Below are 25,317 nucleotides of genomic sequence, written 5' to 3'. Positions count from 1 at the left end.
AATTGTGTAACATTTATTCAAATATGTGATGCTTAAATTATGTACAGAGTAGCATACAGCTATCATGTTGCTCTCAACATGAAAGCATGGATTTTATACAAAGTTCTCTTAGAGGTATTTCTCCAAAGTGTTCTAGGATCTACATACTGCAAATAAAAGATAGAGGGTATCATTCATGTCTTCAGCTGGGGCATATATAGGTTTAAAATATAGCTGCTCCTCTTCTCCTTTCAAAATACATATATATGGGCAGAGGAAATACTTATATGCGTGTGAAAGGAATTAGAAAAATCAATTTCTGGCACTATGCTCTGTTTATCTTGTGCCATGTAGTGGTTTGAGTGCTGGACTACAATTCTGGTGACCATGTTTCAGAATCTGACTTGGTCATAAAACCCACTGGGTGACCCTGAGCAAATCACATTCTCAGAGGGTGGCACTGGCAAACCCTGTCTGAACAAATCTTGCCAAGAAAACCTTGTAATAGGCTCATCTTAGGGTTTCCATAAATTGGAAGTATCTTCCACAACAAGGTTTGGTAGACCACGAGCTTAACATTAGTCAACATCATGATGTGGCAGAAAAGAAGCAATGCATTTTAGGATGCATTAATAACAGCATGGTGTCTAGATAAGTGGTTTTCAACCTGTGGGTCCCCAGATGTTTTGGCCTTTAACTCCCAGAAATCCTAACAGCTGGTAAACTGGCTGAGATTTCTGGGAGTTGTAGGTCAAAACATCTGGGGACCCACGGGTTGAGAACCACTGGTCTGGATGAAGTGCTGCAATATGTTTTGGTCAGACTTCACTTACAATACTGTGGCAACAATTCAAGAAGGCAATTGACAAGCTGGAACAGCTCCAGAGGAGAGTGATCAAGATGGCAAAAGGTTTGAAAACCATACTCTTTGGGCAGAGGTCCCCAAACTAAGGTCCATGGACTGAATATAGCCCTCCAAGGTAATTTACCCAGCACCTGTCCTAAACTTTAGACCAAGGGTCACCCTAGGTCTTAAATGACTTGAAGGTGCAAAACAACAATCCTAATTAACTTGATTATTTAATCAGCCAAAAGCAGGCCAACACCTCCCATTGAAATACTGGTATGTTTACGTTGTTTAAAATTATTCTTCATTATAAATATTGTATTGTTCTTTAATGTATTTTTGCATTACAAATAAGATATGTGCAGTGCGCATAGGAGTTGGTTCATGTGTTTTCCAAACTATAGCCCGGCTCTCAACAGTCTGAGGGACCGTGAACCCGGTCCTTTTGCTTTAAAAGTTTGAGGAATGGCATAGAGAGCTGGGCATGTTTAGCTTGGAGAACAGGAAAATAAGAGGTGATATGATAAGCGTTTTTATATATCAAAATGGATTTCAATCTTGTTTTCTGTTGTGCCAGAGGCCAGGACACAAACTGGTGGGTTCAAATTGTTAGAAAAGAGATTCCACCTAAATATTTGGATGAAGTAGGTTGTTGTGAGTTTTCCGGGCTATATGCCCATGTTCCAGAAACATTCTCTCCTGACGTTTTGCCCACGTCTATGGCAGGCATCCTCAGAGGTATGAGGATACCTACCATACATGTGGGTGAAATGTCAGGAGAGAATGCTTCTGGAATATGGCCATACAACCTGGAAAACTCACAACAACCCAGTGATTCTGGCCATGAAAGCCTTCGACAACACATTTGGAAGAATGTCCTGATGGCAAGAGCTGTTTAGCAGTAGAATGAATTGTTTCAAAATATGGTGGGCTCTTCTTCACAATAAATCTTTAAACTGAGAGTTGGATGACCATCTTGCAGGAATGCTTTGTATTTCTGCATGGTTGGGGCTTGGATGACTGTAGATAGCCCTTGGATTCCCTTCCAAATCCATGATTCTGTGAAACTCTCTTGCACTCTGTCCCTATGTATACAAATATACATACAAACATATGCCCTTTTGCAGACACTTAAAAACCCCACTGTTTAGATTTCTGTCGAGAGCAATAAGAATATTTAATTTCTTTTATCTCTAGAGTTTTCATTATCATTTAAATTTCATTTTACGTTAATTGATTGGGGATTAGCAAAGCCATTATTCAGAAATCAGACTAAGACGAGCCAGATGCGATGAATAATTCATGACGACCAATTACATGTTACAATTCTGGTGTACCTTTTAAAAACTTGCCTCCAACTTCCAGTCTGTTGTGAAATGAAATGACGGCACTTAAAAGTCAAGCAACAGCGGCACGCTCTCCTGAGCAGCTGTGCTCTCTGAACCTTGCCACCTCCTCTCCCAAAATAAAATCTTACAACACTGTGTGTGGGGTGCGGGGAGGCGGCCAAGGCGAAGATGTGAGATACTGGATAATCTTGCTATTAACAATGAAAGGGAGCCTTGATAAGTGCAGAAAAAAGTAAAGATAATGGGAATAAATAACGACACATTTATATAAAAGAATGCTGTTTAGTATGGAAAGATGCCACTAGATCATTCTGATAATTGATTGTTTTATAGTATACATGATTTAAAAGCCAACCCGCAGAACTTCTGATGACTTTTTTTCCTGCATTCCAGAAGGCATCAGTCAATCACTGAAAATACTAATCAGAGGGATTAACAAATAGGCAATTATAAATAAATTGTTAAAATATTTCAGCTTCTGATTTTTGCCTCTGCTCAAAATGAGCTGCTTCCAAAATGAATGTTGTTCACGTTCTGTTGTGAATCTCCATAGGAGCCCCCAGTGGCACAGCATGTCAAATCACTGAGCTGCTGAACTTGCTGACCAAAAGGTCAGCAGTTCGAATCTGAGGAGCAGAGTGAGCTCCCACTGTTAGCCCCAGCTTCTGCCAACCTAGTAGTTCAAAAACATGAAATGTGAGTAGATTAATAGGTACTCCTCCAGCAGTCATGCTGGCCACATGACCTTGGAGGTGTCTATGGACAATGCTGGCTCTTGGGCTTAAAAATGGAGATGAGCACCCCCCCCCCCCCAAGAGTCGGACACGACTAGACTTAATGTCAGGGGACAACCTTTACTTTTAACTTTATCTTGTGAACCTCCTTAAATATCATTGCAAGATTGTAAGATTGCCAGATTAAAACTGTATTATATATGGTCACTGTAGGCTCACAATGCAGTTAAACTGCATTATATAGCTATGTAGATGGGGCCATTGTTTGCAGACATCTGAGGCTGGATCTACACTGCCAAATAAAGCAGTTTAGCTTCATATAGTGCTTTTCAGTGCAATTTAAACTGCATTATCTGGCAGTGTGGATCCAGCCTGATTTGCCACAAACTGTGAAGTCTTGCATGGTGTGACACTTTGTGTCATTTGTGTTTTGAAGGGACCACTAAGTTGTATGGTGGACTCCCAGACTGTTTTGCGACAACATCAAAGTGACACACATTTTGGGGTTTAAGCTTTCAGTTTTAGCAGCCCACCCGTTAGTTACAAGTGAGTCAAAGTCCACAAAAACTTTTGTCAGAAATCAGTATCGTTAGCGTTCAAGAGGCTGCAGTTTTAGTTACAGTTTTTGTTGGGAGCAGATAATGAAACAGAAAGGCGGGATCAAAAGGATGTAAAATAAATAATCAACAACACAGCAGACTCTCAGTTAACCAGAACCCTCAAGCATCTGGCAAAAAATAGAAAAAAAATAAGGCTGGATTTTTAAAAGCTATTTTTATAATACAGAAAAACAATGTCACATCATGTTTGTCTTTATATGTCTTAATTTGCTATGAATGGCTGCATTTCAATATTAATATCAAGTCAATACCGAGTTTGTGATGTGGTGTACTCTGGAATATAATATTAGCTAGGTCGATGTTGAATAAGAAGTCTCAAGCAGCCACAAACAGCATTTATCTGGCATCTCCCAATCCCCATGGGTGCTGACTCACTGAGAATGTGTTGCCGAAGGCTTTCATGGCCGGAAACACTGGGTTGCTGTGGGTTTTTTGGGCTGTATGTCCATGTTCCAGAAGCATTCTCTCCTGACGTTTCACCTGCATCTTTGGCAGGCATCCTCAGAGGTTGTGAGGTCTGTTTAAAACTAGGCATAGGGGGTTTATATATCTGTGGAAAGTCCAATGTGTGAGAAAGAGGAAGTCGTAGGGAGGAAGGAGGAAGCTTGTTTTCTGCTGCCCTGGAGACTAGGATGTGGAACAATGTCTTCAAACTACAGAAAAGGAGATTCCACCTGAACATTAGGAAGAACTTTCTCACTGTGAGAGCTGTTCAACAGTGGAACTCTCTGCCGCAGAGTGTGGTGGAGGCTCCTTCTTTGGAGGCTTTTAAGCAGAGGCTGGATGGCCATCTGTCGGGGGTGCTTTGAATGCGATTTTCCTGCTTCTTGGCAAGGGGTTAGACTGGATGGGCCACGAGGTCTCTTCCAACTCTATGATTCTTGTCTGTTTGAGGCAAGTGTCAATGTAGCAACTGGCCAGCTTGATTGGAGCTCCAAGGACTGGCTGCTTACTGCCTTTCTCCCAACCTGGACTTCCTACAGATGTATAAACCCCTCTTGCCTAGCTTTCAACAGACCTCACAACCTCTGAGGATGCTTGCCATAGATGCAGGCGAAACGTCAGGAGAGAATGCCATACAGCCCGGAAAACTCACACCAACCTAGATTCATGGGGAGTCTGCGCTTTCCTTTCCCAGCTCCTGGAGGGTGAAAAAAAATCCTGTCTTGATGAGCCATGTTTTGCTCCAAAGCCAACAAAGCCTGCGGGCGTCTCCTTTGAAAAGATTGAAAGATTGCAGTCCTTTGCCGCCACCGCTACCTAAACACTGTCGCTAGGTGGCGCTGTTCGTCTTCCCTTCGGCAGGGAAAATTATCTCCTTTGCCCCTTTCTTTTTGCAGGGCGACCCACTTGCTTTGAGTTACAGCCAAGAAAAAAAAGCCCTCTCCCTTCCCCCTTTGCCTAATTTCCCCCTTGGGCTGTGTCCGCTCCTTTTACCTGTGGGCTGTTATAGTGCAAGGCTTGCATTTGTCCCCAATCCTCCCCCAGCCTATGCATTTTCAAGGTGCCCCCCCCCCCCCCATATTGAGGGCTCAGCTCTGTCCCAGGGGGACCTTTCATCTCGGGGAAGTTTTATGACACTTGGGTTTGAATGTGCAAAGTTTTTAATTAGACTCGCCAGACAGCCCCAGGCAGCGGCAGCGCCACGAAGTCTTCATGCTTCTTCTCTCTCCCCCTCTCTCTTTTTTCCCTTCCTCTCTCTCTCTCTCTCTCTCTCTCACCTCCTTTGCAGCACAACAAGCCGCTCTACTCCTTTGAAGACAATGCCGACTATGTCTACGATGTCATGTGGTCGCCTGTTCATCCCGCGCTCTTTGCCTGTGTGGACGGGATGGGCCGCTTGGATCTCTGGAACCTCAATAATGACACCGAGGTGAGGCTTCAAGGAAGAGGAGCGGGAGGAGGGCAGGATCTTTCTATATTTCTATCTATCTATCTATCTATCTATCTATCTAGATATATATATGGGGGGTCTTAAAGGCTAACTGTGGTTGTCAAGGCTGCTTTGCATAAAGGAGGAAGCTCTGGAGATCCTTCTGGCCTCCAGATCCTCCCCCAGCTTGCAATGTTCAGCTTTCTAAAGATTTCTCTTGGCCCATCTGCTCTGATGCAGTTCCCATCCTCTAGGACCCATTGGACTTTATAAGTAGTGACAAGGTTTTGGAAAAGATTATTAAGGAAGTGGTCTGCAAACTCTTAGAAACAAATGTGGTCATCGCTAATAGCCAACATGGATTTTTCAAAATCAAATCATGCCAGATTAATCGGATATCTTTTTTTCGAGAGAGTTACAAGTTGGGTAGATGCAGGGAACACCATGGATGGAGCGTATCTGGATTTCAGTAAGGCCTTCGACAAGGTCCCCCATGATCTTCTGGCTAACAAACTAGGCAAATATGGGCTAGGCGAAACTATGGTTAGGTGGATCTGTAATTGGCTAAGTGAATGAACCCAAAGGGTGCTCACCAATGCCATAAGCAGGGTCCTGTCCTGAGCCCAGTTCTTTTCAACATCTTTCTTAATGACTTAGATCAGTGGTTCGCAACCTGTGGGTCCCCAGGTGTTTTGGCCTACAACTCCCAGAAATCCCAGCCAGTTTACCAGCTGTTAGGATTTCTGGGAGTTGAAGGTCAAAACATCTGGGGACCCCACAGGTTGAGAACCACTGACTTAGATGAAGGCTTAGAAGACATGATCATCAAATTTGTTGACAACACCAAATTGGGAGCGATAGCCAATACTCCAGAAGACAGGAGCAGAATTCAAAATGATTAGAGCAGTGTTTCTCAACCTAGGGGTCGGGACCCCTGGGGGGGGGGGTTGTGAGGGGGGTTCAGAGGGCTTGCCAAAGACCAGTATTTTCTATTGGTCATGGGGGTTCTGTGTGGGAAGTTTGGCCCAACTCTTTTGCTGGTAGCGTTCAAGGGGCTCTTGGGTTGTAGGTTAACTATAAATTCCAGCAACTACAATTCTTAAATGTCAAGGACTATTTTCTCCAAACTCCACCAGTGTGCCAATTTGGGCATATTGAGTATTTGTGCCAAATTTGGTCCAGATTTATCATTGTTTGAGTCCACAATGCTCTCTGGATGTAGGTGAACTACAACTCCAAAACTCAAGGTCAATGCCCACCAAACCTGTATTTCTTGTTGGTCATGGGAGTTCTGTGTGCCAAGTTTGGTTCAATTTCTTCATTGGTGGAGTTCAGTATGCTCTTTGATTGTAGGTGAACTATAAAACCCAGCAACTACAACTCCCAAATGACAAAATCACCCCCACCATTATTCAAACTTGGGCGTATCGGATATTTGTGCCAAATTTGGTGCAGTGAATGAAAATACATCCTGCATATCAGATATTTACATTATGATTCATAACAATAGCAAAATTACAGTTATGAAGTAGCAACGAAAATAATTTTATGGTTGGGGGTCACCACAACATGAGGAACTGTATTAAGGGGTCATAGCATTAGGAAAGATTAGAGAGATGATTGGCCAAAGCTAACAAAATGAAGTTCAACAGGGAGAGATACAAGATACTCCACTTAGGAAGAAAAAAGAAATGCACAGATACTGAATGGGGGGACGCCTGACTCGAAAGTAGTACATGTGAAAAAGATCTTGGAGTCCTTGTGGACAATAAGTTAAACATGAGCCAACAATATCATGCTTTGGCTAAAAAAGCTAATGGGATTTTGGCCTGCATCAATAGGAGTCTAGTGTCTAGATCCAGAGAAGCAATGCTCCCCCTCTATTCTGCCTTGGTCAGACCACACATGGAATACTGTGTCGAATTTTGGGCACCGCAATTGAAGGGAGGTGTTGACAAGCTGGAATGTGTCCAGAGGAGGGCGACTAAAATGATCAAGAGTCTGGAGAACAAGCCCTATGAGGAGCGGCTTAAAGAGCTGGGCATGTTTAGCCTGCAGAAAAGAAGGCTGAGAGGAGACATGATAGCCATGTAAATATGTGAGGGGAAGTCATAGGGAGGAGGGAGCAAGCTTGTTTTCTGCTGCCCTGACTAGGACGTAGAACAATGGCTTCAAGCTACAGGAAAGGAGATTCCACCTGAACCTTAGGAAGAACTTCCTCACTGTGAGAGCTGTTCAGCAGAGAGTTGAAGTCCAAAACACTTGGAAGGCCGAAGTTTGCCCATGCCTGCTCTAGGGGCTAATTTGAGTTGTATGTCCTTTCCTTTGTTTTATAGATATTTCTGTATCACCTCTGGACCACAAAGGCCCTGGAGTTGATGGAACAACAATGAAAACTAGGCTAGTGTGGTTGTCAAACTGGCTTTGCACAGAGGAGGAAGATCTGGAGAGCTTTCTCACCAAAAACTCCCTCTGGGTGTATCTACACTGGCGAATGAATGCAACTTGATGTCACGTTGACTGCCATGGCTGAATGCCATGGAGTCCTGGGATTTGTAGTTTGATGAGACACCAACTATACTTTCCAGGATTCCGTAGCAATTAGTTACGTGGCAATTTTAGTGATGTCAAGGTGCATTCATTGTACTGGGTAGATACAGCCTTTAACAGCTTGCTTGGAAATGGTCAGCTTTCCAAAGATCCCTGGTCCACCAGCCCTGCTGCAGTTCCTCAATGTCCAAATAGAGTTTAATAATAATAATAATAATAATAATAATAATAATAATAATAATAATTGTTTCTGTCCTGCCCTATCTCTTCATGGGGACTCAGGGCGGTTCACAACAAACAGCGGCAAACATTCAATGTCCTATAATAAAGTTTATGTCCTGCATTATACTTTTATTTGTATATCCAAGAGATTTCATTGGGGTTGTCCAGGGCCTTGGAGGTGATGGACAACATCAGTGAAACCAATACAAAGAGGAGACGCTTAGAGCAAATGCACTGTAGAATGAATGCAGCTTGATGCCACTTGAAGTGCCATGACTGAGGCTCCATCTACACTGCCATATAATCCAGTGTCTGAATTCAGATTATCTGCTTCGAATTGGATTATATGGCAGTGTAGACTCATATAATCCAGTTCAAAGCAGATAATCAGGATTCAGAAACTGGATTATATGGCAGTGTATATCTCCAGTCTCAATGCCAAGGGATCCTGGGACTTATACTTTGATGAGGCACCAGCACCCATCGAACGACACCACCCACAATTCTATAGCATTGGCCATGGCAGTTCCAAGTGGTTTCAAACTGCATTAATTTTAAAAATTAAACAACATCCATACTTAGATAATTCCAAGGAGAAGCTGCAAGGCCACAAAATGCAAATCAAAGTGATTAATTTCAACATTCACACATGTCTCCAAAAGACCAGAGTTCTTTTTCCCACCCTGGACCTTCCACAGATGTTTAAATCTCCTTTGCTTAGTTTCCAGTATACTTCACAACCTCTGCGGATGCCTGCCATAGATGTGGGCAAAACGTCAGGCGAGAATGCTTCTGGAACATGGCCATACAGCCTGGAAAACTCACAGCAACCCAATATCAAGGAAATTCTGCAGAAGTCACCAAGCTTTCAGAAGCTTGCATGCTTTCAACTTTTGGTCAGTCTTAATGAAAACATCATCCAACTATAGATTTAGGCCTTTTGCTAGCTTCAAACTACTACCTCCTCTGTTATTATCTTCATCAGTCCCTGGTACTACCACAGTAGGTCTTGCATACCATGCAATATTTCACAGATGTCAACTGGGACACCTAGTAACATCAGAGTTGATCGAGATGACTAGCCCGGGCTGTGGCGCAGGCTGTTGAGCAACCAGCTGCAGCCAGTGCAACAAATCACTCTGACCAAGAGGTCATGAGTTCGAGGCCAGCTCGTAGCCCCGTGTTTGTCTTTGTCTTTGTTCTATGTTAAGGCATTGAATGTTTGCCTTATATGTGTAATGTGATCCGCCCTGAGTCCCCTTCGGGGTGAGAAGGGTGGAATATAAATACTGTAAATAAATATAGTAATAACTGAGGACGACCATAGAAGCCAGGAGAGGCTACAGGGAAGAAAATCGGGAACATTTTAAAAGCAACTTTAAAAAGGATTAATTGGGACTGTTCCTGCAGGGTTTGGACAGTTGGAGGGCTGGGGCGTTGTACAGAACATGAAGTTGATGGTGCACATGTGTAGAAATGGAGGATCAATGGAAGTATATTAACACTAAGACTTGCCTACCTAGTTCAGAGACATGTGTGAAACATGTACACTTCTTATAGTTGGCAATTTAGAGTCAATGTGTCCATTTTCAAGGAGTTGGGAGACTTGTTTGTTACCAAGTTGATCTTCTCCCTTTCTGTCCAGAACATCTTATTTTCACCTATGTGGAGCTCCACTTGCTACAAGGAAGTTATGCATGTTGGCTTTCTCGCATTGTTACTGGGGTGGGTCTTCACTATGGAATTAATTCAGTTTGACACCACTTTAACTGTCATATCTCAATGATAGGGATCCTTGCATTAGACGTTTTACATGGTCTTAAAACCTCTGCCAAAGAGTACTGATGCCTCACCAAACTACATCTCCCATGTTTCTACAGCATTGAACCATGTCAGTTAAAATAGTATCAAACGGCATCAATTTTACAGTGAAGCACAGAGAAGGAAAGTGTAAGGTTCACCTTCTCCTGGTTTCCTCTGTCAACATGTGAAACAGACTTTAGGTATTTCTGATTTGAGTAAGGTGCTGTCCTCCTGACATCAATGGGGTTGGCATCTATCCCAGAATTAAAGGAGAAGGGAAATATATTCATGAAAATCCTATGTAGAAAAAAAATAACGACTGTAATAGCAAACTTTATTGGGAGTAGATATGAATAGGGTAGTGGTATAAGTGCTTCTACTAAGAGGAAAGACCCATTGAACATACTCTGGTATGCCTATTAGGAAACAGGTCTAGGAAAGAAGTACAGTTCTGCAATTCTCTCAGCAGAAACTATCAAACTCAGTGGGTCTTCCTTCTGGCTAAACCTGCATAGGATTAGTCTTGCAGGTGGCCAAATCTATGTATGCCTACTTGGTATTAAATTCTGAACACTCAGACTCAAGTCCAGATTCTACCAATCATTTACTCAGAAGCAGAGCTGGAGGAAGTTCCTTTATATTAATGAAAACTATGACTCCCAACGGCAGCAGAGTTACTATCGGATGAATTCTTGGATTTATTTCCCCCAAGATCTGCTAAATAGTAAGCTCCAGTGAGTTAACTAGGACTTATTCCACTGTAAGTAGGTTTGTGGTCTTGTTTGGATGTTTCCTGCCTCGAAATCCAGCTAATTCATGTAAGCCTTTTCCCCATTTTATTTGCAATGCAGTATTAATGAGGGAGTGCTTAGTAATCTTAATTTGGTGAGTAAAGTATCAAGATTCAACCAGGGAGACCCAAGTGCAAATCCTCACTCAGCCACAAAGCTTACTAGGTGCACTTTGTCAGCCTTGCAAGGTTGTTGGAAATAGTAAAGGAACGATGGGCAGAACACTTAGGCTGGTCAGTGTTGAGCCGTATAATGCAGTCAGAACTATATTGAACTGCATTATATATGTATCAGACTGCATTATGTGGCAGTGTAGATTCTGCCATAGTCTACTGAGTGCTTTTGGAGTGGCAGAAGGGTGAAAGATATATGTAAAAAATTAAAATTATAAAAAATAAATAATGGAGTGGGAAGCATCATAAAGAAAACTGTATAGAGATTGTTAATGATGTTTTGGAAGTGGTAAGTGTATATTGTAATTGCATTTGTTTAATAGGAAATGTGAATGTGGGGCTCGATGAAACATTTGGATGCATGGTAAACATTTGGATTTGCAATATTCTTTTTTTCAGTTGTGGATCTTCCCCCTTCCTCAGTTATTTTAGAGTAACTTGATTTTTAGTTAAGTACAACATATTGCTGTAATACATCTATAATGCCTCTTTCCAAATATTTTCCAGTACTCTTGCAGATCAGGCCATATCTGTGTATGGAAAATGTGTGACCAGGTGGAAGAACAGACGGCTCCAAATGTAGTGATAGTGAGAGCCACCTTTTTAACACAATAAAATAAGGAATATTCTACTCATGCAATGCCACCACCTAGGTCAGACGGGACCGATTTCCCCTGATGCTCCCGCTTTTGCTTGGAAGGGATTTGTTCCTCAGAGAAGCATTCAATACTGTCTTTCATCTACAGATTGAAGTAGTCACTGTCCATTCTTCCAGGCTGCTGTTGAGCAAATATAGTCCAGGTCTGAATCAGTCTTTTAGCAGTCTGTACCCACACATTTATAGGCAGTCGGTTGTGTCCTACAAGAAGCAAAATTAATCTTTGTAATGTTCCTTTGCTGATGGACTGAGTTATTTCTTTCTGTTTCATCTCAAATGACTGTGTACAAGGTAGTTTTTAATATACTGTTGCAAAGATAGATATATTGCCATTTTAAAATAATGATGAAACATGTCTCCAAACATTTTGAATAGTCTTTCAATTACTATAAAATACGTCTTTACTGATCTCTTAATTTGATACAGTATTTATTAAATAAAGTAGTGTAGCAAGGCTAATAATAATAATGATTTTATTTATACTTTAGCTTTTTTTCATCCAGTCCTCAGCATCTTACAAAAGTTAAGATTCAAAAGTTTGAAGAAGTTAAAACCAATTTTCAATTTGGTTTAATCAAAACGGCTGTTATAAAGTAGTAGTATCTTAATATGGTAAGCTGACTTAATTTTTAAAGAAAACACTTTTAACATTAGGGTTTCTTTTTTTAAAAAAAAGATTGTCTTAATTCGTGCTGTGAGCCACTTTGAATCCCATCTAGGATACAAGGAGGAATATTAAATGAGTATTTTATGTTCTCGCACTGTGCTTTTATTAAAAGAAAGTCTCACTGTGTTCTGGTTTTAAGATTTTTTGAATAAAAAAACCCATAGAACTGGATTATACAGTTTCCATATAAATAAATAATTTCTGAGATTTCATCTCCCTTCTATTCTCCTTCCCCAGACCCAGATATATTATGCATGTTCACAAATGCATACTTGTTTTTGTGTGTGTGTGTGTCTCTGTGCAAAGCTTCTTGTGAAGTTAAAATTCTGAAATACGAGGACAAAGGCTTCCATACCAGAAGCAGGGAGAAATGTAAAAATAGAAACCATAGATTGAAAACACTGTTGCCCTGTTTAGCATCAATGAAACAGTGAAGTCAGAAAGCTTTGTGAGAAGATATATTGATTTTTTATGTACAGAACGTAGCTTAGCATAGCTGCTCTTTTCTTTTGTGACTCTTTTACAATTTTGTCTCATGTCGTTCTTTTTTGTCCGGATTCAAAAGGCCTGTGGTTTCGCCTCCCTTCCAGTGGTGAAATAACTGTGCGTAATTTTGATTTCACAGAAATTGTCCCTTGAACTTTTGCTTTTCTTTTTCCTGGCCTCCGAGAACAGTCTTGTGATTGAAAGTTCTAAATGTCACAGCTGAGATGTGAACGTCAGCTCTCGAATAATTGTATCACGCAAGCCTTAAATATATTACGGAGCCTTCTGCCCAGCAAATATCCAATTCACATCCTGTACGGATTATATGATAGTGACAAGGCAGTTCAGATGAAAGAGGCGAACCTTGTAAATGGGTTTGTGAGCTGAAAACGCTACAGAAATGAATAATCGTGACAATAAATTTAAGATTCCTAATTGCAGAAGAATAGCCGCGTTCGTCGAGGAAGACAGAGAACCCACAAAGGGCATTGGCGCCATATGGGCTTGAGGCATGAGCTTTTAAGGAGAGACAGAGCTTAATTCATTGTACATAAAAGACTAAGAAGGTAGTGGATTTATATGCAGTACAGTGGAGAACCAGCCCAAAAAAGCAGACTTGCCAATAGTATTTTCTTCTACTTCTTTTGGGATGTTAACATCTTTTCTTGGCGCTATGAGATGCATTTGAGTTAAAAGCGAATGCAAGTGTTTACTGCTGTTTTCCGTAAATCACCTTAGACAGGTAAGAAAGGCGAAATGGTGAAAACTGGATTGTCAAGTGGAGACGGGAGGTCTTTTGAAGTGTTTGGAGCAGGAAGCCACGGAGCCTGCTTAATTATAAAGTGTTCAGATGAAGGAGGATGGATAGGGAGGGGCATTTTCTCCAAAGCCTTTTCTTTTGGAGTAGGGAGAAGAGAGGGAGACATCCCCACAGGTGTTACCATTACTAGCCTTTACTGGCAATACTAAAAGGAAAGATTGTCATTTCTTCCAAAACGGATCTAGGATGGAGTGTCGGGCTTTTATTTTATTTGCTTTTGTTTTCCACGCGTGCTTCAAATCTGGTTATTGATGATGAAACTGCTTTGCTATTGCTGCAATTAAAGCACAGGGATCTATGAGCAGGATTATAGCCATAGAACTTGGACCATTGATCAATGCCAGATACATTTTGGAATGTTTTAAAGAAAATTTCCTCTGGAGAACAAATTTAGTGCGCGCGTACGACCAGGAAAAACTAATCAGAGACCTGCAGTAGCAGCCAAAGAGAAAACTCTTTAACAACTGGAAGTGATTGGTATTTTGATCTTTTGCCCAGCAATTTGGAACTTTTTTAAATAATGATTTTATTTCTCCCCCTCCTGCGAGCATTGGGCCAGAGTCCAGCCCGAATTAAGCATATTGAGTCCCTCTTGATTTCGGTTGGAGGGTTAAGCAAGCCCCTAAATCACTCCCATTGAAATCAAAGGAAAACACGCTTTAGTCAAATCGTTTTCTTTAGCTTGTAATGTTCTTCTTTCTTCAAGATGTTCTTAAAAGCTAATGGAAACATCTGATCTGTTTGTTACCAGAGGAAAATCTCAGTCTAATAATAATGAAAACAATATAGCACACACACAAAACCGACAATTGCAGCCTAATTCACCAAAGTAGTGGGATTTAAACTGACTGAGATTTCTAGCCTAACTATAAAATTGTGCTGTCCTGAAATCACTGGATATTATACATGGCTTTTGGATGGGAGATGATAGCCTTGCAGAACTGTAGCCATGATTCAGAATGGTCTCAGCGATTTAAGCTGAATCAGCTAAACCGGCTGTTTCTCATGTTAAATTCAAATACTTTGGCATTCGTGAATTTCATACCAGGCTGTTAGCAACTTGGATGAGGTCAGAGCTTTCTAAGCTAGGGCAGAACTTTCTAAACTGTGTGTCGTGACACATTAGTGTGTCAGCTGCAGTGTGTAGGTGTGTCACGTAAACATAACACAAAACCTTTGAAATAACCAATAAATACAAATGAAAAGCTTTCATGAAATACATGGTGTCCCCATATTACAATTTTTTTATATATGTCAATATCTCTGATAAGTGGTTGGTTTAACTTCTAGTTTGCTGGTAAAATTGAATTACTGTGTCACAAAATGATGCTTGATTAAAAAGTGTGTCACCAACATTAAATGTTTGGAAAACTTTTGAGTTAGGGAATAGATGAAGCTTAGAAAGGAATGCAACACAGGGAAAGATCCATACACCACTCTCCAAATTTTGTCCTCATACCAAGTGTTGTTTGGTGGTGGTATGATCTGGTGAGTTCTATTGCCAGAAGTTATTTCTTGTGTCCTCACCCCCGCAAAACACACACTCCAATTTGAGTAATTGTAAATATTATCAATGACAGATGCATTATCAGAAGCCTTTGAATGCCAAAGATTCCTGATTCTGTTCTTTCAATCTCCAAGATATTCATTTACTAATTTCATTCATTTATATTCTGCCTTCCTCTCAACTTTGCAACAAGGTACAGCTCAAAGCCTAGTGTTAAAAAGCTAAAACACATGTAAGCAAAATATTGTATTAAAGCGTCATTAATTTAAAATGTAGGGCCCCTGGTGGCACAGTGTGTTAAAGTGCTGAGCTGTTGAACGTGCGGACCACAAGGTCGCAGGTTCGAATCCGGGGAGCGGAATGAGCGCCCGCTGTTAGCCCCAGCTTCTGCCAACCTAGCAGTTCGAAAACATGCAAATGTGAGTAGATCAATAGGTGCCGCTCCGGCGGAAGGGTAACAGCGCTCCATGCAGTCATGCTGGCCACATGACCTTGGAGGTGTTTATGGATGATGCCAGCTCTTAGGCTTAGAAATGGAGATGAGCCCCAACCCCCAGAGTTGGACACGACTGAACTTAACATCAGGGGAAACTTTTACCTTTACCTTAATTTAAAATGCATAAAACCATTAAAAACACTAAAATATAGGCAAAAATATACCTGCTAGAAGGAAGGAAAGGAGAAAGTCTGACCACCTTTGAAATTCCATTTCCTGAGAGCAGCTACTGAGAAGGTCCTCCTATAGGTCAACATCTAGGAGGACCATGTGAAAACCACCTCCAGAGGTTTCTGACATTTGGGCCGATTCAAATAGGGCTGGAAAGCTAACTGACTGAAGCCCTGACTGCTATTGCTTTCCAGTATAGATAAAATTGAACTATCTGGAACAATAGTCTGATTTAGTACAAACACACTCCATGCATTTACAATTTTGTAAATTTATTATCAAAATGTATATCCACATGAGAGAAATGCAGCATATAAATCAAATAAATAAATGAACAATTTCACTTTCCCACAAAGTATCCAGGACATCTTTGATGCAATATCATTTGTACATTTTAATTATAAAGAGCAACAATAATACCATAATTAGGTATTAGTTTTCATTTTGCAAACATTTTAGGGATATATGCATGTAGATAAAATGTTTCAAGATTCTTGATTTACATCTGGAGTATCCCATTTGCAACTCTATAAGGCCTCAGGAGAAGTTGGAAGCGTACGTTTCTTCTGTTTGCTGATCTAGTAGAAGTTCTAACTTGCCACAATTTTGAATTTTGTGTCCATTAGTATTAATATACATTTTCTGAGTGAAATTAATAATGTGTGTAATCAAAATAGGGTAATTTGGGAAAGTATCAGATATATTTAGACATACCTCCCCCCCCCCAAGATTAATGAACATCAATGTATGTATGAGTTTCTTTGTATTATGTCATACAAATGCAAATATTTATCCAATGTTGAGAATCATTTTTCTGATAAGCATTTTTATGATGCTATGATAAATTGCACAAATAATATCATTAATTATAAGTTATAGTAATACTTCCATTAATTAGGATGTAATCCTTTTAAAATCAGCATGGTGAATCAGTGAGATATCCCAAACAATTCCACTTTACTCTCTGTGACTTCCTGACTACAGTATTGAGTTTGTATTTGATTTGTAACATTGGATGGCTATAATAATTTGAAAGGAGAGGGGAGCAAAATGCAAGACTTTTTTCACATCTCAATGTTTATTGTAAACATTTCTGTCAGATTCAGATCCCAAAGGCCTAGAAGAATAATTTCATCATTCTTGTTGGTATACTCACAATATTTGGAGATTGCTTCCAGTCTGCCTGGACTGATGATTTCACAAAAATGATTATATATATTAAAATAAGCAGGACTTCACCCTTCAACGTTCTCCTTCAATGATTAATGCTGCTAAAATAAAAAAGTGCAAATGTGTTCATATACGTACAATGAGAAGTGTGTCCCATTGTACCTCCTGGGGATCATGCACATGTCTCAGGCTTCAGATTTAATTATTGCTTGAAGTTAGTTATTCCCTTACATTTACAGTGTGTGTGTATGTGTGTATGTGTGTGTGAGAGAGAATGCATATGTGTGTGTGTATGTGTGTATGTATATATATATATATATATATATATATATATATATATATACACACACACACACACACACACACACACACACACACACACATACACATACAGTAGAGTCTCACTTATCCAACATAAATGGGCCGGCAGAACGTTGGATAAGCGAATATGTTGGATAATAAGGAGAGATTAAGGAGAAGCCTATTGAACATCAAATTAGGTTATGATTTTACAAATTAAGCACCAAAACATCATGTTATACAACAAATTTGACAGAAAAAGTAGTTCAATACACAGTAATGCTACGTAGTAATTACTGTATTTACGAGTTTAGTACCAAAATATCACGATGTATTGAAAACATTGACTACAAAAATGCGTTGGATAATCCAGAACGTTGGATAAGCGAGTGTTGGATAACTGAGACTCTACTGTATATAGTAAAGGTAAAGGTTTCCCCTGACGTTAAGTCCAGTCGTGTCCGACTCTGGGGGTTGGTGCTCATTTCTAAGCCGAAGAGCCGGCGTCATCCGTAGACATCTCCAGGTCATGTGGCCATCATGACTGCATGGAGCACTGTTACTTTCCTGCCGGAGCAGTACCTATTGTTCTACTCACATTTGCATGTTTTCGAACTGCTAGGTTGGCAGAAGCTGGAGCTAACAGCAGGCGCTCACTCAGCTCCCCGGATTCGAACCTGGGACCTTTCGGTCTGCAGGTTCAGCAGCTCGGCGCTTTAACACACTGTGCCACCGGAGGCTCCTATATATGTATGTGTGTGTGTATACACATATACATATACACACACATATATACACAGACAAATGTTTTTTTTTTCCCTTTTGAGAAGAGCTGTATATTAGGACAAGTGGGAAATAATTTTTAAAAAATGGTCAGCAAGGAAAGCTGCAAGGCTGACATTAAGCTCCTCAAGGAAATATGTCCTTGGATTGTTTCTGTGAATAATGTTATATATCTGTTTTAAGTCTTGCCTGTTTGTTTCTCTTCCTCCTTTAGTATACTGTGTGTTTAAACAACTATGATGGTGATGATTATTCAAGTAGTATATTTAATATACAGCACTCATGTCATAATTCCTAAAAGAATAATGTCTTTTATAGGTTCCAACTGCAAGTGTGACCATCGAAGGAGCCTCTGCCCTCAATCGTGTCCGTTGGGCCCAAGCTGGGAAAGAAGTCGCAGTCGGGGATTCGGAAGGAAGAATCTGGGTCTATGACGTTGGAGAGGTATGCTATCTTCTTTGGAGATAACTCTGTATATGTGTGCTCTCGCTTGCAAATAACGGGCATTTTACATTGGAGCTAGAAGCTTTTTATCAGTTCAGTGGCCAAGTCAGTCAATTCAAGATGCAACTCAGCTTCTTTCAAATCAGAAGGAGTGTTCCCATTGACTTCAGGAAAATGCAGCCCTCCCCAGTCCTTGGGATGTTCAGTAGTGTCAACTTGATTGTAAAATTGTGTGTAAAGACCTTGTATCAAAGTAATGTGATGTGGCTAGTCTTTGTCTATTATTTGATTACTATTTCATAGAGTAAGGAATAGTTAACAGCCATCTATTTATTTTAAAAAGCTTGCTGAGTACCTTTGAATATCTTATATATATCCTCACCCGAGATCAATTTTCACATTAATATCCTGAGGTGGATGGGAAATTGCATGTACAGTCGACCTGTGGTGTCTACCCCTGTTGATAATAAAATCTGTGAATGTTCGGATTCCATTATGTATAGTAAAATAGTGTCCTGGATATAAAATGGCAAAATCCAGATTTTGGATTTTTTCAAAGATGTTTTCAAGCCATGGATGGTTGAATCTATGGATACAGAATTCATGGGTCTGGTGTGCCGACTGTATAATCAAACATACCATCTGTATATCTGTGCCTGCAAAATAAGTCATTTTCATGCTGATTCTCTCCTTGGAAGGATCTGCTGTTTGGATTTGGTCAGTGTGATAAAGTTATGTTCCTGCTGCCCTGGATACTATGCAGGTCCTCTGCCTTTCCAGAAGTTCTAGCAAATTAAAGTTATTGAAGAAATTTCTAATGTTAAATACTAAATAGTTCTCATATATCCCGAGGCTTCTTAAAAACACACACACACACACACAAACCCAAACAATTATGAGCTTTTAGGATAGGATAGGATGACCATGTGTTGTACTCTACATAGGACAGTCCTCTAATTAGAGGGCAATCAGATGACAGTCATTTATCTAAAGCAGTGGTTCCCAACCTTTGGCACTCCAGATGTTTTGAACTTCAGTTCCCAGAAATCCCAGCCAGTTTACCAGCTGTTAGGAATTATGGAAGTTGAAGTCCAAAACACCTGGAGGACCAAAGGTTGGGAACCACTGAGCTAAAGGGGGACAAAATCACAAGAAGAGGGAATGGCCTTGAAGTTGCTACTCAGTTGTTACTAACTGGAGAGTAGGCTGAGCAACTACACAGATCACTGTCTTCCTATCTGTGTCGAGACATATTGCATTCCTGTTTAAATGACAGTAAGTACCTGCACCTATAAAGGTAAGCATTTTGAATATGCATGTTCAATATTTTACAAATATTATCTTCTATATTAACTCTAAATATTACTTGTGTGTGTGTGTTGTTACTTATGATATAATATAGTAAAACAAAATGCCAAGCCAATAAACACATTAGATTGTGTATGCAACTGTTAGATCTTCAATTTTCAAAAAGCAGTTGCAAAAAGGGTTGTTGTGTGTTTTCCGGGCTGTATGGCCATGTTCCAGAAGCATTCTCTCCTGACGTTTCACTCACATCAATGGAAGGCATCCTCCAACAGACAAGAGTTCCTTCTCCCACCCTAGACCTTCCACAGATATATAAACCTTCCTTGCTTAGTTTTTTCCAATATGCCTCACAACCTCTGAGAATGCCTGCCATAGATGTGGGCAAAACGTCAGGAGAGAATGCTTCTGGAACATGGCCATACAGCCCGGAAAACACACAACAACCCTGTGATTCCGACCATGAAAGCCTTCGACAACACACAGTTGCAAAAAGTCAGTGCTGAAATATGTCCCAGAAACTGCCCATTAAAGGGTTTCGGTCTCTTTATTAAATGCTTTCTGAGCATTTAAGCACTTCGATACCATGATGGCGATAATGCCTACTACAATAAGTGTAAGTTGCATCAGTGCCAGAGTATAGTAAGGGTACTTTTAAGACTCTATCCTCTGTCTAGTCCCCTTTCTTGGCTGGGGAATTCTGGGGACTGTAGTCCAAAAAAGCAACTGTCCTGCACTAGATATCAATGGTGAGTTGGAATGTGTTGCTGAAGGCTTCCAACCGAGTTCATTGCTGGGGTAAGGTTTGTGCTCAGGACTTCTTGGTTTAGGGCTCAGTATCTTATTCATTCTATTATACTAGCTGTCATGGGCATCTTTCATGCTGTAACCTTTCCTGTAGATAGAAAATAAAATCAGTTCATGATATTGTAGCTTGAATGAGTATGCTGGGTATTGATGTAAGAAAATTTGAAACGGCAGGTTTGGAAAGGAATGGCAGAAGCCCGTAGGGTGACGAGTAGATGTAATGGAAATTAGCAGGCAGAATATAGTGTGTTGGAAGGCTATTCTGAATTCCCCCCACTACATATGAAAATCTGACTAAATTGAAGTCAGTATGGTGTGCACTTGATGGAATGTGTCTCTTTGTGGCTGAATGCAGCCTAAAATGTAGTGTCTGCATTACCATTCTTGGAGCAGTTAAGGGTGACTGCTGGAGCAATCAGCTTTTATAGACAGAATTTGTTTTTTGTCATTATCTGTGATAGGATACTGGGATCTCCATCTCGCCACAGTAGGGAAACATTATAGAACATATACAGATTTATCTTTAACTCACACAAAGTGATTTTTATGGCCCGTAGCGAAATTGCTTGGGCATGACTCATATCTTGGGCCGGCGTGCGCTTTTGCGGGAGTAGCTTTTTGCCGGAAAAATGGCTGCAGAAACATCTTGCCGGTATCGTTATCATAATTGCTAAACTGTCAAAAGTCATTATGTTCAAATTTCTGCCGCAGAAACCGGCAGTTTTATTTATTAATTTCTTTATTTATTGGTGTGTGTGGATGTATTTGAGCTGGAATTCTCTTCCTGAGTAATCTGGCAGATGCTAGAAATACCTGCATTGACAGTATTGTCTGTGCTTGCCTATTGTCTGGAGTCTATACAGGCTGTATGCATATCTCTTTGACATACCGTGCTCTGAATTAGTTGGAATAGTTTGTTCATCCCCTCATGATGGGCATTGCATTTTATCAATTTCTTGTCCTTTTTTTCACATCAGAAATAGAACAGACAGCAACAAGAATAGGGGGGCGGCTTTTAGCTCAGAATCCAATTGATTAGAATCACTTACATAAGCATATTAAATATAATATACTCCCTTTTGGCTTAAATGATTTGAGGGCCTGTTACTATATTCTAGAACAGAGCTTTCCAAACTGTGCATCATGACACATTAATGTGCTGGCTTCAATGTGTATGTGTGTTGCATGAATGTAATAAGAAACCCCTGCGTTTATATGAAATAAGCAATACTATATTATAAATGAAAGGCTTTCATGGGATACATTGTGTTCCCATATCTTTCATTATTGCAATTTATGTATGTGTCTGTATCTCTTATAGGGGCTGTTTAACTTCTGGTTTGCTAGTAAAAATTGAATTACTGACATGATAGTTGTCTAAAGAGTTATGTCAACTAGGGTGAAATTTGGAAAGCTGTGCTCTAGAGTGACTAGCTTTAACTTTGTAGCATCCCCAATGCAAACCACTCCAAACTTTCTCATACGTGTAAAAATCCATATTCTTGCGTGTTAGATGTTTGTGCATTCCCACTCCCTCCCCCCGCCACAGCCATGCTCCCCTTCAGATTTAGCCATACCATTTCACTTTCATCATCAAGTGATTTTATAATTATCCCTTATAAAGGAAAAGGTTTTCCCGTGACATTAAGTCTAGTCGTGTTTGACTCTGGGGGTTGGTGCTCATCTCCATTTCTAAGCCAAAGAGCTGGCTTTGTCCATAGACGCCTCCAATGTCGTGTGGCTGGCATGACTGCATGTAGCACCATTATCTTCCCGCTAGAGCAGTACCTATTGATCTACTCACATTTTCATATTTTCAAACTGCTAGGTTGGCAGAAGCTTGGGCTAACAGCGGTAGCTCACCCCATTCACTGGATTCGAACTGCTGACTTTTCAGTCAGCAAGTTCAGTGGCTCAGTAGTTTAACCTGCTGAGCCACCGATGACTCCTATTATGGCTTATAAAGATATCTTTCTTGGGTGCGATGCTATGATAGAACAGCAACTGTTTAGTGATCAAACTATAATTTGCTTGAAAACAATGCTTAAATGCATAGAAAACAATGTATAGTAGTAGTAGTCCCTCTGTGTTACAGGGTGATGAATATATGATCCTTCAGACATCTCTGGACTGCAATTCCCCCCCCCCCCCACCCCCCGTTGATGAGAAATAATGGGAGTGGTAGTGTATCAACCTTTGGAAGTACAGTTTGATTAGCCCTGCTGTATATGAACTCACTTAATACTGGGAATTCTGAAACCTTGTTCTTTATAGCTTTCAAATGTATATATAGGTAAAGGTTTTCCCCTGACATTAAGTCCGACACTGGGGGCTGGTGCTCATCTCTATTTCTAAGCCAAAGAGCTGGTGTTGTCCTTAAACACCTCCAAGGTCATGTGGCCGGCATGAGTGCATGGAGCGCCGTTACCTTCCCATCAGAGCGGTACCTATTTATCTACTCACATTTACATGTTTCCGAACTACTAGGCTGGCAGAAGCTGGGGCTAACAGCGGGAGCTAACCCCACTCCCCGGATTCGAATTGCTGACCTTTCGGTCAGTAAGTTTAGCAGCTCAACGGTTCTATCCGCTATACCATTGGGGGCTCCTGAATGTATATATATCCATATACAAATTGCATGATACACACTTTAAAAGAGACAAGTCTAATTTACACATAATTCTAAACCATAGTTTGATTTTAAAGGTTCAGGTCTGTTTTCCTCTTCTCTCTCATCCAGCTAAAATGAGAATATCTAAACTATCCATTTTAAATTGCTGTTACTATTTTGTCCAAACCAAGAATTGTAGTAAGTTTGGACTATTTTACAATTGATTCCAGGCTTACTTCAATAAATCCTAGTTTAAATTAATCACTGGTTGTCCATGTTCAAATGAAACTACTAATGTCTTAATTATTTCATGTTTGACAAACTTGTGGCCAACCCCTTGTCTCACTAGTAGGAATGAGGAAAGGGCCTTAAGTTACTTACCACTTCCACATCATGTGACTGTACCTTGTTAATTTCTGTGGGGTCCTCATTCGATTTTTTAAAAGGTCTGAATATAAAATTAAGGTCGTTTTGGCAAACAACCTGTCTGTAGGTTTCTGGGTCCTGAGTTTAAAATAATATGAATATTTTCATTTTCTGATAGTTGTCATCGTACAGTGTATACACTTTTTTAGCTATTTGATTTCAGCATTGTCTCTGAAAATAAGTGAACATATTTATTTTCACAGTCAGGGGTCTAATTTCTCTTCGATGCTTATACACTCCACCTGTTAGTATGAGTGCAGGTAGAATGAATACACAAACATGTCCAAAGAAGACAGACTTCACAAATTCATATGTAGCTTCACATGTATCATGACGTGAAGGAGAAATTTGTACATTAGTTTCTGAATATTTGTAGAGACTAAAATTAAGTACAGGTTGAGCATGCCTTATCTGGAAATCTATGCTACACATACACACACAATATAATTTACAATAATATATAATAATATAACATATTATGCTATGCTAGTTATACAGTAGAGTCTCACTTATCCAACACAAATTTGTTGTCTAACATGATGTTTTGGTGCTTCATTTGTAAAATCATAACCTAATTTGATGTTTAATAGGCTTTTCCTTAATGCCTCCTTATTATCCAACATATTAGGTTATCCAACATTCTGCCGGCCCGTTTATGTTGGTTAAGTGAATCTCTACTGTAATGTATTTACAAATTTACAATGAAATATCACAATGAATTTAAAATACTGACAAAAACATTGATTACGAAAAGGCAGACTGCGTTGGATAATCCAGAACATTGTATAAGCGAATGTTGGATAAGTAAGATTCTACTTTAATATGAAATAATTACTGGGATAGAATAATGCAGAACAATATAATCTCTAAAACCAGGACAGTAAATAAAGAACAACACTTTGAAAGCAGGGAAATTGAAAATTCCACAAAGGAAACAATCAGGGCCAGCTAACACCTCCCAAGAAAGGATTCTTTCAGAAAGGAAGCTGAGAAGGGAGTGAAGCAGTGTGTATTACCAAAGTCATTATTATTGCTATCATTACTATTATTATTATTATTGTTGTTGTTGTTGTTGTTGTTGTTGTTGTGTTGCCGTCAACCGTGAAAATGAATACAATCTGGCTCCAAGTATTCAAAAACACTAAAATCAGAATATATAAAAATTAATGTGGTATAATAAAACAGAACAATACAATATCTAAAATCAGAACACTAAATAAAAACACCACTCTGAAAACAGGGGAATTCCACACAGGAAACAATCAGGGCCAGCTAACACCTCCCAACAAAAAATTCACTCAGGGAGGAAACAGCCAGGCTTTAAAGCTGCAAGGCCATTACATCCTAATCATTTCCCCTAATTGCAGCATTCATACTTGCCTCCAACAGACAAAAAAACCCAATCAGAAATATTGTATATTCACAACCTTTAGGAAATAATATCCCCTGATGGTGCAGCGTGTTAAAGCGCCGAGCTGCTGAACTTCTGGACCGAAAGGCCGCAGGTTTGAATTGGGGGAGCGGAGAGAGCCCCCACTGTTAGCCCCAGCTTCTGCCAACCCAGAAGTTCAAAAACATGCAAATGTGAGTGCATCAATAGGTACTGCTCCGGCGGGAAGGTAACACCGCTCCATGCTGTCATCCCATATGACCTTGGAGATGTCTATGGACAACACCAGCTCTTCGGCTTAGAAATGGAGATGAGCACCTACCCCCAGAGTCAGA

The 25,317-nt window shown here is 40.2% G+C and overlaps 1 protein-coding gene across 4 annotated transcripts in view; it reads left to right on the top strand.

Moving 5' to 3' along the window:
• dync1i1 (dynein cytoplasmic 1 intermediate chain 1) overlaps positions 1-25,317 on the top strand; it is a 208,673-nt gene that overhangs the window by 166,759 nt on the left and 16,597 nt on the right. For all 4 annotated transcript variants that reach the window (XM_008112554.2, XM_008112553.2, XM_003221989.3 and 1 more), the window contains 2 exons: positions 5,262-5,402; positions 18,318-18,443. In XM_008112554.2, the coding sequence (XP_008110761.1) occupies positions 5,262-5,402; positions 18,318-18,443 (267 nt within the window). The remainder of the gene's footprint in view (positions 1-5,261; positions 5,403-18,317; positions 18,444-25,317) is intronic.

This window comes from Anolis carolinensis, chromosome 6, assembly GCF_035594765.1.
Source record: "Anolis carolinensis isolate JA03-04 chromosome 6, rAnoCar3.1.pri, whole genome shotgun sequence".
Lineage (NCBI taxonomy): Eukaryota > Metazoa > Chordata > Lepidosauria > Squamata > Dactyloidae > Anolis > Anolis carolinensis.
The sequence above is the reverse complement of the archived record's forward strand: the minus strand, read 5'-3'. Positions and strand labels throughout refer to the sequence as shown.